We start from the raw sequence: 16,462 nt of genomic DNA on the forward strand, positions 1-16,462 counted from the left end.
TTTGTTCTAGTTCACGAAAGAACTTTTTAATATTTGTACAGTTAATCATGGACATTGTCCACCACAAGATTCAGTGTGTTATACATTCCCGTGTTTTAACCTCCAACTTTCCTTCTGGTGACATACTTGATTCTGAACTTACCCTTTCCACCACATTCACACACCATTCAGCACTGTTAATTATTCTCAGAATTATGTTCTACCATCATCTCTGTCCATTTCCAAACTTTTAAATTCAACCTAGTTGAGCATTCTGCTCATATTAAGCAACCACTTCCCATTCTTTAGCCTCATTCTATATCCTGGTAAGCTATGTACTATATTTTATGTCTGTGAGTTTAAATATTGTCATTAGTTCATATCAGTGAGATCATACAATATTTGTCCTTCTGTGTCTGACTTACTTCATTTAACATAATGTCCTCAAGGTTCATCCATGTTGTCGCATGCTTGAGGACTTCCTTCTTACTGCTGAATAATATTCCATCGTATATATATATGTATATACCACATTTTGTTTATCCATTCATCTGTTGATGGACACTTGGATTTTTTGCATCTTTTGCGCTTGCTAACTTTTTCATCATTCCCCCCTAATAGTGTGTCTCTTTGATTCTATTTCTCATCAAACTTGCTGTTTCCAGTTTTTCATCTTCTTTTCCTCCTAGATTCTTGCGCAGATTCCTGCCTTTTCCTTTTGCAAATAAAAATGTCAGGTAACAGATTGTGGTAGGGCTGAGAGGACTCTCTAGGCAATGTAAACAAAGGTCCTCAGTCTTGGGTTCAGTCCAGTGGATAACAGCTATTCAGTGTAACAATTACTGAGATCATATATGAGAAAGGATAAACAATATGACTTGGAATGTGGTAAACATTAAAAACACATTAACAACTAAAAAGGGGAAATCCCTTTTCAATGCTAACTGCCAATGGGGTTTAGAAGAGGTAAAAACATTTTTCCTGTGAAATAGATGTAAAATTAATTTCTCTATAGTTTAATAAGATTAAGTTTAATGAGATAAGGAACAGCGCTGTTATGTATGTCAACTATCAAGTTTTTATAATCCTGGCAATAGCATATGTTAATTTCCTAGGCCAGTATTTGTGCATTGTAGATGCCCAGTGGATACTAGTTGTAATTTATATAGCAGAGTGCAGAAGATTGCAGTTTTGCCTGCTAAACATGTAGATTTCATAAGTTTTATTTACTTTTTGTTTTCCCATAAAGTTTATTGTGTTTTTTGCTTGTTTTAAATTAAGACATTTTTGTAATTAATAATATATAATAGATAATATGTTCACATGCCTCAAGACTCATGTAATAATATGTAATAGGTAATATGTTCACATAATTCCAGATTCAAAAGAAGTAAAATGGTATACAGTACAGGAAAAAGTCTTGCTTTCACACTTGTCCAAACCTAGCTACCTAGTTCCCCTTCTTGGAAACAACCTGTATTACCAATTTCTTTTGTATCCTTCAAGATATACTTCAGTTTCTGAAGTGTTTAATACTTTGTATACTTTTCTACTATGTGCATTATAGGTTTGGTAGACTTTCATTCAGCTGTTGCAGGACATTTTGCTCCAGTATCTTGAGGATGTAAAAAAGATTAAATCAAAATGAGTCAGATAATCTAGAAGGGGAGTTCTCAGGCTAGTATAGGAGGAAAAAAATAGAGAAATAATTTCAATGCGTGGTAGAAATTGCTTTTTACTGTTAGAGGTCTAAGAAAAATATACTAGAAGTTCAGTGAAAGGGGAGATTTACAAGTTGTGTGTGGGTTTAGAGAAGCTTTGAGGTTGAGGTTGTATTTGAGATGAATTTTAAGGATGGGAAGGTTTTGAACACTTTGAGAAGAGGAAATGCTCTGAACAGAAGCAGGACAAGAGGAAAGCAAAGGGTTTGTACAGAAAACTTTTATTCAAAAATATGTTAGTGCCAGGCACTCTGCTCAGTATTGGGGATACCGTGGTGAATAAAAACACACATGAACTCTTATGAATGCCTTGCCTTATGGAGCTTACAATCCAGTCAAATAATCAAATAATCACATGGTTATAAAATTGCATTTGTGGTGAGTACTACGAAGAGGAGATACTGGGTGCTCCAAGTGTCAGTAATGGAGGACTAGGTCTTAGAGCTATAGTGTAAAATCCAGGTTGTGCATGGGACTGTGAGACAGAAAATGTGGGTTTTTATTATTTATGTATTTATTTTTCCATTTCATCTGAATTTTTAATATCATCTCTAAAAGATAAAGATGCTTTAAAAAACGTAATCACAATACCATTATTCCATCTAAAAAGGAGCTAGCAATAATTTCTTAATAGAAAAAATGCAGTGTTTAATTTTCCAGTTGTCTTGTAAGTATCAAATGTTCTATTTTTAATTTGGAATTTATTTAATCAGGAGCTATATAAGGTTCCCATTAAAAACATTTGATATATCTCTCAGTCTGATTCAGTCTAAGGTTCACTCTCCATCTCTCTTGCCGCTACCCCTAACCCTGTAATTATTTGTTGAAGAAACCAGGTTGTTTTCCCTGTAGAGTTTCCCTCAGTAAGGAATATGCTGATTTCATTCCTGTGGCTGCTGCTTAACATGTTCTTTGGTCCTCTGTATTTCTTATAAAGCTTTGATCAGTTTAGACTAGATCACGTTTGCAGGGTAGAGACAAGATTTTTTTTTAGTAGAATCAAGTGGTTTAGGATGTGTTGGAAAATAGTATCTACAGAATTAAGTATTATGTGGTACACACTTAAGGTGGGTAGAAATTCAGGAGAGAGAAATGAGGGGGATTAATTGGCCTTGGTTAAGTATAGCTTCATGGAGGTTGGTACTCCTGGAGCTGGTCTTAAAGGATGGTTAAGAGGAAGAAAGCAGTTATGATACTTCAGACAAGGAAAACAACACAAAAGTAGGAAGAGGAATAAGGACCAGATCCAGAGGGCTTTGAAAGCCAGGCAAAAGAATTTACAGTAATATGGTAGTAAATGTGGAACTAACATTTACTAATGAAATTCCAGTTTTAGAAAGACTGGTCTGGAGAGACTTCAGATAGAGAGTTAAGAACTGAGTTCTGGAGAATTGGCAGGGAAGGGGGTTAGAGACAGGAAGGTAGCCAAAAAAGGATACAGTTGAAGGATCTATTCAGGCAGATAGGAAGATGGCAAGTTTGAGGAAGGGGTTGTCAACAATGTCAATTTGACAAAGTAAATGAGGACAGATAGAGCAACTGGAATTTATGAGAATTGGGAAACAGGCGTAGGAAAGTATTAAGTAAACGTTTTATAATGAGAAATTATTCTCGTGATAGTATTCTCTTGAGTTATTTATATTTAGTTCAATACTGCATATTTTAGGGAACTTTTCCTCCCCCATTTACGTCTCAGCAGTAAAATCGAGCGACAGTGAAACAGTAAAGTATTGACTGATGGTAAATGAACACAGAATGGGGGGACTGTATACTCGACTTTGGTGCTTTTGCAGTAACTAGCTGTTAACTTGTCGGCAATCCAATGCATTCTCTGCCTCAGTCATCACATGGCCTTCTCCCCTGTGTCTGTCTGTGTCCTGTTCTTCCCTTGTGGTAAGAATACCAGTTATATTGGATTATGAGCCACTCTCATCCAGTTTGGATTCATCTTAATAATGTTTTCAAATACCGAATTTCCAAATCAGGTCGCATTCACAAGTTTGGGGATTAAAACAAACATAACTTTTGGGGGGACAGTTTGAATAAAGTAAAGAGGGATTTTTTGTTTTAAAACATACAAACCAAATGTATGAGAATGTTATTATTTGTACAGAGTAGATGTTTTCATACTATCTTTATTTCGGAAGCTTAAAAAACTTTGTAATACTAAAGGATCACCTAACCATCTTAAAAGTGGCAGCTGCCCCTAGTGATTCTCTTTATAAATTCCAATGGTTGAATTTAGGTATCTAGGAGATTATTTGATTTGGTAAAATGAGAGTGGTGATGTCTCAGTATATGAGTAATACCTAGCAAGGAGGCTGAGAATCTAGGATAGTTTGTTGTTACTAAAAATTTAATAAACTTTAGAGCTGCTATGAACAAGGTCTCTATTTTACATAAAATATAGTTATTTTTAGTGACAGCATTGCCAGTATGAAAACTGTATCTCTCTAACTTTTTGTTATAAAAATATCAAGCATAAACAAAAGTAGAGAAAATAGCTTAATGAACCTGCTCATGCCCGTCTTCCAGCTTCAACAGTGATTAATTCATGGCCAGTCTAGTTTCATGTTTATCCTACTCACACCCCTGGATTATTTCAAAATAATTCCCATAAACCATTATTTCTTCCCTAATATTTCACTATTGTCTCTAAAATGTAAGGATTCTTGTGTATATCCTTTGATGTTTTAAGAAGTCTCTTGGGAGGAATTAACCTATAACTTAGAATTTTGGTCAAATTCTGAAGAAAAAAGTTGGCAGTTATTTTTAGTGTTACATGATTTGTTATGTTATTATCCCAACGTGAAACCTCAGTCATTTTTTTTTTTTTTTTTTGGAAATACTTACTTTATTATTTAAAAGTTTTATAATTTTATTATTTAAAAACATGTAGTCTTACGTTGGGTATTTTTTAGGACTTAAGAAAAATCAAATTTCTGTTTCTTTGGCTTCTTATCTTTTCAGGTACGTGCTTTCCAACATGCCTTCAGCACTAATGACTGCTCCAGGAATGTCTACATTAAGAAGAATGGCTTTACTTTGCATCGAAACCCCATCGCACAAAGCACTGATGGTGCAAGGACCAAGATTGGTTTCAGTGAGGGCCGCCATGCATGGGAAGTATGGTGGGAGGGCCCTCTGGGCACTGTGGCAGTGATTGGAATTGCCACAAAACGGGCCCCAATGCAATGCCAGGGTTATGTGGCATTACTGGGCAGTGATGACCAGAGCTGGGGCTGGAATCTGGTGGACAATAATCTACTACATAATGGGGAAGTCAATGGCAGTTTTCCACAGTGCAACAATGCACCAAAATATCAGGTGAGAAACTAGATATTTTCTCAGGTATGGGCCTTTATCAAATCACACCTTAATTTGTTTTAAATTTACAAATTTTTATATAGCAGCTTTATATGTCTTTTTGGTAATTTTTAAACAATGGTATAATTGGCTTCTTTTGCTCCTGTGATAATAAGCATTTAGTGTCTCAATATTTGTTTCCTAATATATATTCTACCTTGAGCAGTCCATTTTTTCTGTAGATCAGATATTGGTAAACTTTCTCTGTAAAGGGCCAGATAGTAAATCTGAGCTTTGAGGACCATATACTGTCTGTCAGAACTACTCAAATCTATTGTTGCAGCACAAAAAGCAGTCATAAACACTGTATAAATGAATGAGTGTGACTGTGTTTCATAAAACTTTAGTTACAGGCAGCAGGTCCGTGGGCCATAGTTTGCCAATTCATGCTCTAGATTGTCGTTTTTCCTATACCATGGCATATCTAAATCTTCTCTTTCTAAACACCTTACTCCCACAAACGCACATGTGTACATGCACTGCATACTCAGTCTCTGCTTTAATAAGTCTGTTTGTGGATTCAGAGCCCCTGGAGGCTCCAGTGATTTCTATAGAGACAGGAAGTTCAGATAAACTACTACACATTTTATTCTTTTTTTATCTTAGCTTTAAGTCATACTCATTTGATTCTAGAGTCAAAATTATAGTTCCTATTTGTAAAATAAAAGCCATATTATTATTATAAATTCATCAGAGTCTAAAATACAATGATATGATAAGAAATTGGAAGTCTTGAGGAATTACAGATTGCATATTTCAGAGCCACATGTGGCTTGAAAGCTAGCCTCAGTAATGACCTCAAGTCAGGCATATTAAAGTAGAAGAACTAAAAGTATATCCCATTTCCTGAAGTATAAAAGTCTGGAAGGATTTTCTTTCATAGAATCCTTTCCTCACTGTCCTTTCAGGCTCTGCAAAGACCCTAAAGAGAATGGTGTCTGGACTTAATATTATCACTGGAAATAAACTCCTGTGACTAGGCTTGTGATGATTTTGTAGTGAGAGGCCTTAATTATTTTTCAGAGAACATATTCTGTGTATTTTCATTCCTTTTAAATTTATTGAGACTTGTTTGATTTTCAGCATATGTTCTATCTTGAGTGTCCCATGTGTGCCTGATGGAATATTCTATAAATGACAGGTCAGGTTACTTTGTAGTGTTAAAGTTTTCTATATCCTTAGTGGTTTTTCTTTCTACCTGTTCTATCATTTACAGAGAGGAGTTTTGACATCTCTAACTGTAGTTTTTAATTTGTTCCTTTCTCCTTTTGTTTTTGTCAGTTTTTGCTTTATGTATTTTGGAGCTCTATTATTAGGCACATATACATTTATAATTGTTGTATCTCCCTGACTGGTTAATTCATTTATCATTGTGAAATGTCCTTCTTTGACTCTAGTAATATTCCTGTCTCTAAGTATTTTGATCTTAGAGCTTTCTTTTGCTAACTATTGCATGGTTGTCTTTTTCCATCCTTTTATTTTCAATCTATCTTGATTTTATACTAGGTAGTATATAGTTGGGTCTTGCTTTTTATCCAGTCCAGTCTCACAGTCTTTGCCTTTTGATTGGAATGTTTATCCATTTACATTTAATGTAATTGGTGAACTGCTTTGATTTTGTCCTTGTCTCTGCCCTCTAAAGCTATAATCATTTTTTCCCCAATCTTTTTCTCTCTGTTCTTTGGATTGGATAATTTATCAGTCTGTCTTCCACTTCATGGATTCTGTCTTCTGCCATCTCAAATCTGCTGTCGAACCAATCTAGTGAATTTTGGTTATTGTACTCTGCAGCTCTAGAGTTTTCTTTTCTTTTTTATAGTTTCCCTATGTGTCCACTCATTAGTACTATATGTTTCTTTAATTTTTTGAATATATTTATAATAGCTGCTTTGTAGTATTTGTCTACCAAAGATGACATCTAGGCCCACTTGGAGTCAGTTTTTATTGATTGCCTTTTCCTCCCTGAATATGGATCACTCTTTCCTGTTTATTTTCTTCTCTAGTAGTTTTTGTGGAACAATGTTGGACATTGTAGTTAACATATGGTAGTGACTCTAGAATGTTTTGTTCCTCTAGAAACTGTTCTATTTTTCTGAAGTGTGTTGGTTTCCTTGTTGTAGTTAACATGCCTGGATTCAAATTGTAAACTGTCTCCCCCATGGTGTGCAGTGGCAAATGTCTTTGCTTAGTTTTTTCAGCTTCTAACCTCTGCTTTTTCAACCTAGTTCCCTGGATGTATAATATAGTGTTCAGAGAAGGATTTGGGTACAGTTTATTCTCAGATTATGTGGCTCATCCTTTCTGTGGTTCCCTTGCTTTTGGAGTTCCTCCTAAGTTTCCTGTTGCTCTGCCATCCCGACGTTTTGCCCTCCAACATCTAAAGCTAGTACGATTTCTGCTTTCTGCTCCCTGTTTTATGTGTCTTCTGTTTACTTAGTGAAAGGCAGAGCAAACATGCAAATTTCAGCAGGACCAGTTCTGTCTTCTCAGTTTTATCTACTGTAAAATAGGGATAATTCCTAGGATTGCTGTGAGGATAATAATACAAATTAAGCACAAAACAAATACAGTTCTAAATATTAGCTTTTCATTTCTATTTTTGTTGTTGATGTTTTGTGAGTAGGTGCAGTGATGGTGATGATGACTTAGAAAACTCTGAGGTCCATAAAATTCTGTGTGGATTAATCCACTGAGTTGGGCAAAGGGAGGAAGAAAGCAGATGTTGGCAATTATTTGTGATAGGAAAGACACTGAAGGAAAATAACAACTGCAGGTGTTAACTGTGATCAGGAAGTATTAAATTTTGATTTTTGATTACAAAGGTTAGGACTTTTCTGCCTCAATGTACATAGATGCAACTTCCCTTTCAGATACTTGCCTAGTGTTATTGGATTACTCCTTTCCTTATTTCTTCATATACTTTTCCAAATGGGAAAAGGCCTGTGCTTCAGTTTAGTTTAACAATCAGTGCTGCTGTTTTTATAACAAACAAATGTTTCAGAGCAGTGGACCACAAAATGACTGTTGAATAAGCCTATTCTGCTTATTATATCTTAGTCAGAGTTGACTATGTATGATTATATAAGCTCCATATTGTATGAGGAAGAGTTTTATTTTATTATAGTAATTTGAGAAGATTAGACAGCCTTTTTTTCTCCAATTCAGTTTTATTGAGATACATTCACATACCATAGTCATCCATAGTGTACAATCAGTTGTTCACAGTACCATCATATAGTTGTACATTCATCACCAAAATCAATATTTGAATATTTTCATTACTCCAAAAAGAAAAAAGGAATAAAAATACAAGAAGAATGCCCAAAACATCTCATACCCCCCATCCCCTCTATTATTCATTTACTTTTTGTTCCCATTTTTCTACTCATCTGTCCATATATTGGATAAAGGGAATGTGAGCTACAAGGTTTTCATAATCACACAGTCACACTGTGTAAACTTCATAGTTATACAGTTGTCTTCAAGAATCAAGGCTCCTGGGTTGGGGTTCAACAGTTTCAGGTATTTTCTTCTAGCTATTCCCATACACTAAAAACTAAAAAGGGAAATCTATATAATGCATAAGAATAGCCTCCAGAATGACCTCTCGAGTCCATTGGAAATTTCTCAGCCACTGAAACTTTATTTTGTTTCATTTCACTTCCCCCTTTTGGTCAAGAAGACTTTCTCAATCCCATGATGCCAGGTCCAGGCTCATCCCTGGGAGTCAGGTCCCACATTGTTAGGGAGATTTTCACCCCTTAGACATCCTCTTTTAATAAAATGTACTAACTTATAGATTTCAGTGGTAACATTCTTAAGAAAAGCCTTCAAACAAAAAATAAATAAAATTTGGAGATTGTTCGGGGTAACATTTAAATTTTCAGTATTAAGTGTAGAGCCTGTGTGTCTTAAAAAAAAAAAACTACCAAAAAAAGCCATTCTTGATGAGAATGTTCCATGTTCTTTCTTCTAGTTGTTTCTCCCTGGCCAGAAAACTTCTCTTCTGATTTTTCTAGATAATATTTTGGATACGTATTCTTAATGTTTTCAATTTCTTGGTTTGTTTTAGTATTTCTTCCGGCTTTGCCCTTGTAGGTTTTCTTCTAACCTTCTTTTGATGTCTGTTTACAGATAGGAGAAAGAATTCGAGTCATCTTGGACATGGAAGATAAGACTTTAGCTTTTGAACGTGGATATGAGTTCCTGGGGGTTGCCTTTAGAGGACTTCCAAAGGCTTGCTTATATCCAGCAGTGTCTGCTGTATATGGCAACACAGAAGTGACTTTGGTTTACCTTGGGAAACCTTTGGATGGATGACAGTGGCTTTCTTGGGATGAAAGACTGAATGGAGGAGAGATCTGCTTATGGAAAGTAGAATCATGAAGTGACAGTGTCATACATGCATGTCCAAGAAACATCCTGAAAAAAACACATGAAATTGTAAACCGGAGAAGCAACTCTACAGCAGTGATTATCTTAGTGTTTCTTCTTTCTACCGGGTCAGAAAAATCCTCAGGGTTGCTGTTGGTTGAGTAGGAAGTTGGCATATGCATGTTGCAACAGAATTTTTCTCCAAATTCGCAATATGTTATTTCCAACTTAAAGGTGAGATTTTAGAGATGCCGTAAAAGGGATAAGATAAGGATGTAACAAGATTTTTAAGCAGTTTGTAAAGAAAAACTGATCCCATTTTACAACTGTCCGTTCTTTCTCCAATCCCTTTTTTCCAGCCAGCTTGACTATTAGAAGAGTATGAAACTGGTTGGGTTTTATTTAATATTTTTAATATATTGAGAAGCATGGTCTTCCTGGACTGCACTTCTCTAACAATGAGTTATAAAATTGTGCAGCTATTTTAAAAGTTGTATATACTATATGTATGTTTTAAAAAAATGTAAAAAAAAAAAGGGGGGGAACAAAGGAGTTGCTTTGTTCTAGTTCAATCTCTTAAAAACCACTACATGGTACAGAATTAGAATAACATTTGGGGGCAATTGGATAACTACAAAGGAGAGGATTTTAAAAGGAGATATGTTGTATTGGCTCATTTTGTATTACATTTGGCTTACAGTTTCCATAGCTATTGCAGTCTGACTTCTTTTTTTTTTTTAAACAATCAAAATTATAGTAAAGATACCCTCAATCTCCTGGCTAAAGATTGAGGGAAGGCAAATCTGTTTCTAATTATATCAATAAGGATCATCTAAACATAATAATAATAATAGGCATCTTTTAGTATCTGGTTTTATTTTTTGGCCTTTAGAGAAAAGTGTCTCGTAACAACATAAAACATTGCCATTTACTCTTATAGGCCTCAAATATGAAAGCTATTAGTCATAGACCCTAAGAAAAGACTTGATTAGTGGCCCTTTTATTTTGTAATTTTATAATGCAGTAGATATTATCAAAAAAATTTTCTGATTCCGTATTGTTTACATCATGCAACAGTCTAAGCCTTGAACCCTCCATTGGGGCTATCAAGTAAATGTTTACTCACCCACCTGAAGTCGTGCCAGCCTGAATCCAGGTTAAGAATGTTCTTAATCTCATTATAGGTAATTGCCCCCATGGGACTTGAAATATAACACACATAACACCTTATGCTGAAAACTTCAGGTTGGCAACATTTTGAAGATTTCATTGTAGACGAGTTTAACATTAATTCCTATTCTGAATTTTTGACTGATAAATCGGCTTGCACTTCACTAATATTACTCCAATATTACTCCAACACACATGAGCTGAGATTTTCTTTTGTTAGAAGAGAAACAAACATCATCTTTCTGTATGAAAGTATAAATTGTATGGTTTCAAATACATCTTTGTGATAAGAAGTGACTAAGGCAAGTGGAATCTTTGTACTTTTTAGGTTATTACTGTATGTATATTTTGTTTTAAATCTAATAAAGTTAGGGTCAGCAAGCAGCTGGCTGGGGTTCTTGGGTTGTTCCTTGAGAGTTGAGATTATCAGTACTCCTATGAAACAGAGGATTTCAGCCATAGAACAAAGATATGTTACTCTGGCCACCTGAAAGGCTTACAAGTATTTATTGTGTATTTGGTATGTTGCTTGAAGGTAAAATCTGTTAAAGATTCTTTTTGGCTATTCATATCAAGAGAAAGCTTCTGGAAACTATATTTAAGTAGTACAGAGTGAAATAATGTATTAGAGAATATAGCTGCTACAGAAACTGATTTTTCTTTGTGATAAAAGAACTCAATTTGGCAAAAGTTTAAAATTTGGTTAAAGAAAAGAACTGGTTCAGGTTGAAGATTGACTAATTAGAAAACTGTAAAGTCCGTTAGGTACTTGTTTCGTTTTCAAGTTGCAATATTGACAATTCTAAGAGTGTTTGCTGAGAGTTTTGTTTATATCTTTTGTTTTGTCTTATTAGTAAACATTCCTTTGCCACAAAGTTTTGAAGGTGCTGAATAGGAGATAGAAACACATAATTAAGGCGTATTGAACCTAGAATCAGTAATTGCCTAACTATCTAACAGGTCATTCTTATCTTAGCGATTTAAATTTTCTAATATCCCACTTGAAAACTTTATAAAACAGAGGTGCATAGTTAGAATAAGCAGCAGAAGAGTGAAGAGCCTTCATTTATAACTGATAAAATAATTTATTACTGGAGACTAAATAAATAGTACAGAATATTAAAACAAACTGCTACAACATTCAAGGAAATGGAATCTCTTCTTTTCATTATTGCTAAGATAGCATTTAGGTAGAAAACAGTTGCACCTGAAGATTGACCATAAATCATCTAAACCAATGATTCTCAACCTTAGCTGTACTATGGAGCGTGTGCACTTTAAGAAATATTGATACTTGGGTCCTGTACCTTGAGATTCTGGTATTGGTCTGGGATATGACCTGGCCATGAGGATTTTTTTTAAAACTTCCTATCTGATTTCAGTATGCTGCTAAGGTTGAGAACCACAGATTTAAAATTCACCTAAAGTTTTCTCATCTGCAAAATAGGAAAAAATCCTTGTTCCCTCCCTTCACTACCTCAGAAGGATATTGAGGCTAATGGAGAAAATAATGGGAAAGTGCTTGTTGTGCTATTAATAGGCAAAATAGTGTTTGTTGTGTTTAGACAAGTTATGATCAGGGAAAAATGTGTAATTGAATTTGCTTTGTTGATTGGGAAACCAGGAGCACTCTCTTTCGTTCTTCAGTGAAGCATGCAGATGTGGAAGGAAACATTACTATTACCATTAATTCGTATTATGTTCTGTTTTAATTATCTGATTTTACATAGGAAAGAAAAAATATTAAGACTTGAAGTCTGTAATGGTTAATTGCCCCTAATTGATTAAAACTTTTCCTACAAAGAATTCTGTGATTAATAGATGCCATTTCATAGTTGCCATTATATTTTTATTATCTTTTGAATGTTAAACCCTCTATCGCATTCTTTCTCATGTTCAGATATAGATTTGGTAAAGCACTTAAAGCAAGTAAATTTTGCCCAGTTGAATGTATAATGAAGTCATAACTCAATGATTAGACATCTTCTGCCTTTTAGATATGATTTGACTGGAGAAAGAGAGTTTCAAAAATAATAGGCCCTACACCGTATAGAAGCTTTATTACATTATAATTCACTTTTAATTAAGTCCCCAAATTACTATCTATATAGATACTATATTATTATATACAATATACTGTCTATATATTAATATTTTGTTGATTTTTTTTAAATGACTAGTTTGTAGAGATAGAAACATAAGGGGTGTTCAAGATTAGAATTGATACTACTTTTCAAAAAATTGAGACCACCGCAATTGGGGCCATTTTGAAGCCTTTATTAGGAAAAAAGAGTCCATACCCAGCCCAAATTGCTGTCCTCATAAAGCATTCCTTCCTCTAGCTGAATGTAATCTCTCTTTCCTTGAAATGTCCCTATCTTTATATTTTATCTATACTTCTCATACTGTATTTATACCTTATATAAAATTATATTTATTGATTATTTATTGGTGTCTTTTCTCCCCTAAACATCTTAAGACAGGATCTTTGATTGACTCATTTTTGCACTTCACATCATCAAAGTCCAATAGGTAGGTACACACACATTTCCTGGAGGAACAAATGAACTACGTGGGAAAACAAAGCACCTCTGAAGTTAAAGACTATAGTTGCGAAAGATAGATGAGGAAGAAATTTTGTATTCTATTCGAAGTAAAGCAGGAAGGAAAGAGATGCTATCAGAGGCTAGTAAGGAAGAAATAACTATTGTGAATGCATTTTAGCCATTCTTTATTCATAAATACTAGTAAACTCTGATTTTTAGTTCTTGGTGTAGATTTCATGTTTGTTAGAAGTAAAATTAGAATTCTGTGTTTTAAGTCTTTTTGAAATTGTTTGTTTTGCCTTAGTTTCTTAATAAAAAGTTAAATAAACATTAACCACCTGTGATTGCCTACACTTTAAAAAAGAACATTTTTACACATTGGTGAGAAAAAAACATTAGCGTTCCTTAAGCGGCCAAAGGTGGTGATGAAATTTATAAATTCCATGGCTTTTGATATGGAATCCACATTTCGCATGTTTAGAATGGAATGTGGACGGAATAGTAATAGACTAGCATCCTGTTTCCTTATTTCTTCCACCCCAGCTAACAGTTTTTTTACAATATCGTTTTTTGCCAAGATCCACAAGAGGTGGCCATGCTACCCCTGAATGGGGAGAGGAAATGGCTTCTGTGACCCAAAAGCTTAAAAAATAATCAGCTGTTCATCTCGTTAGAAGTTTCTTGGTAGATGTTAACATTTATACAAAGGGTTTTGATTTTCTAAAGTAAAGAAAATTAAGTAGGTGTAAAATTTCCACATTTATTTTTTTGTTTGGTGAGAAGAGACAGCAGGGACAGTTTTACCAGTCTGTTGTCCTAATTTCTCTTTGGATCCTCCTCCGAACCATTTGCTTTTTATTTAATATATTCATTAGAAGATTGTTGAGAGCAACATGTTCTCTAGTCTTTAGAAGATAGTTTGTTGAAAGAAGTAGCCTCTCAGGATTTAAGATTTCATGATGAGTGACTTGAGAAGTAGGAATCATTTAGGAAGTTTCTTTAGGCTGCCCTGTTGATAGTGCTTAATTTGTTTCCTTTAAAACAGGAAAACAGAAGAAAAGTTTAGTTTATGGAAATGAAGTCCTGTCTAACTATTATATGTTATGACACTTACTAGGAAGTCATGTTGTATTTCTGCTCCATTCTTTCCTTTATAAATGAAATGGGGGATGAAATGGAGTAATAGCAGTGGTTTTGAGGTCCTATTTCTTGGGAAAGGGTTCTGTGGAAGAATTTGTTAAAATGCTGATGTTCAAAGTTAAATTAACTGGGGACATGGTAATGGGAATCGGTCAGACCCTTTGTTTATTTTATTGTAGCTAACTTCGTTTATTTCCTGCCAGTGTTTAAAGTGTATTTTATTTATCTGCACCCCTTTGTTGATGCCTTCACCTTTAATGGAAGGGATGCTTAAGTAAATGTCCGTAAAGTAGGGTTGTAAATGACATCTCTCCCCTTTCATCAGGCCAAAGAGCAATAGTTCATGACCAAATTGCCCAGAGCATGGCAGATAGCCACTTGCTAAAAGGTACCTTGGTAGCTGAAACTGCCTGCATTGAATTTTTGGAAACAGCCAAATGCATCCATCCTTTCCAAGCACAGCCTACAGAAATAGTGAACTTAAGTGCCTATGGAGCCACATAGAACCTACAGTGACTCCCTAGGCCACTCTGGATTTGATGAGGCCATAGCTGGGCCATAGCTTCCGAAATTGTGAAGGATCTCCCTGCCCACCCAGCTGGTAGCTGCCCACTCATTAACTTAGAAAGCATGTTAAAAGCAGAAAAGATGCTATGTAATTCATTAAATATTTCCTGAGGGCCCATTATGTACCAGGCTCTTGCTAGGGCATAGGGATGCAGAGAAGTAAAAAACAAAAACTAAACAAAATGCAAACATGATCTGTTTTGAAGGTGCTTACAAACTAGTGAGAAAGCAAATGTGGGAAGAGACTACCTTAGTATACTGGAATAATTCCTTTAATGTAGTTATGTATGAGGTCCAGCATAGCATAGGAGGAGGAATATTTTACTAAACATGAGTGATATTTAAACTGAGTTTTAAAAGATAAATATGAGTTAATGGGGGGTGGATCCACTATTCTGGGTGGATGGAATAGTATGTGTGATGATACAGAAACATAAGTAGATCCAGTGTGTCAGGGAGCAGGGTACATACTGGAGGAGTGGTAGGAGAGAGTGTATAATAGGGGATTTGGGACTGGATCATAATTGTCATGCTAAGGAGTTTGGGTTTTATCCTATTTTCTTGGAGAAGCCATTAAAAAGTTTTCAGCAGGGGCATGACATGATGCATCATGTTTTAGAACAATTACTCCAGCTGCAAAAGGCAGTAAAAGAAAGGTAGGAGATCAGTCAGGAGGTAAAGTCAGGAAATAAGGACCTAAACTAAAGTTGTGACTGAAAGGAAGTAGAGGAGGGGATGAATTTAGGAGATATTCAAGAAGATAAATGGACACCATTTGGATGTAGAGAGTGAGGCACTTGATTTGGAGTGGAAATTTGGAAGGAAAATGGTACTCTTTATTAAGGTAGGGAATTGAAAAGGTGAGATAGATTTAAGGGGAAGGTGATGAACTTACTGGATTTGAGTTAGAAATACTCAAAAGGCAGTTTGAACTGTTAAGTCTGGAGTTAAGGAGAGGGACAGTCAACAGGCCACTTGTATTAGGGTTCTCTAGGGAAACAGAATCAACAAGAGATACCTGTAAATATAAGATTTTATAAAAGTGTCTCATGCAACTATGGGGATGCACAAGTCCAAATTCCTTAGGGCAGGCAGTGAACTGGCAATGCCAATGAAGGTGTTTGATGAACTCTTCAGGCAGCAAACTGGCAACTCTGATGAAGGTGTTTGATGAACTCATCAGGAAATGCTTTGCTGGCTAGCTGAAGAAGTGAAGTTCTTTTATCTATTTCACTTAACTGATTGGATTAAATCCAGCTGATTACATTCTCTCATTGTGGAAGACATGCCCTTCTTGAAGTAATCAGTCACGGCTGCAGCCAATTGATTGATGATTTAATAAGCCAGCATTCTGGTTTATTAACCAGCCACAAATGTCTGGGCAGTAACAGTTAAGCCAGTGCTTGCTTGACCAGACACCTGGACACCATCACCTGGTCACGTTGACACATGAACTGAACCATCACAGTCTACCCCTTGTCAACTTGGCAGTTATACACATCACCTTAAACCATCTTTATCTCTAAGTAGAGGACAATAACAGACATATTTTGCCTAACAATACTTAGCTGTCCTACGTACAACTGGAAATGCACTTAA

At 35.2% G+C, this 16,462-nt stretch overlaps 1 protein-coding gene across 1 annotated transcript in view; it reads left to right on the top strand.

Annotated features, from left to right (window-relative positions):
• The window catches only part of FBXO45 (F-box protein 45), a 14,517-nt gene extending 1,463 nt beyond the window's left edge, over positions 1–13,054 (top strand). Inside the window, exons 2-3 of the mRNA XM_037837690.1 lie at positions 4,671–5,027; positions 9,201–13,054. Of these exons, the coding sequence (XP_037693618.1) occupies positions 4,671–5,027; positions 9,201–9,386 (543 nt within the window). The 3' untranslated portion in view covers positions 9,387–13,054. The remainder of the gene's footprint in view (positions 1–4,670; positions 5,028–9,200) is intronic.
• The last annotated feature ends 3,408 nt before the right edge of the window (positions 13,055–16,462 follow it).

This window comes from Choloepus didactylus, chromosome 1 (assembly GCF_015220235.1).
Source record: "Choloepus didactylus isolate mChoDid1 chromosome 1, mChoDid1.pri, whole genome shotgun sequence".
Classification (NCBI taxonomy): Eukaryota; Metazoa; Chordata; class Mammalia; order Pilosa; family Megalonychidae; genus Choloepus; species Choloepus didactylus.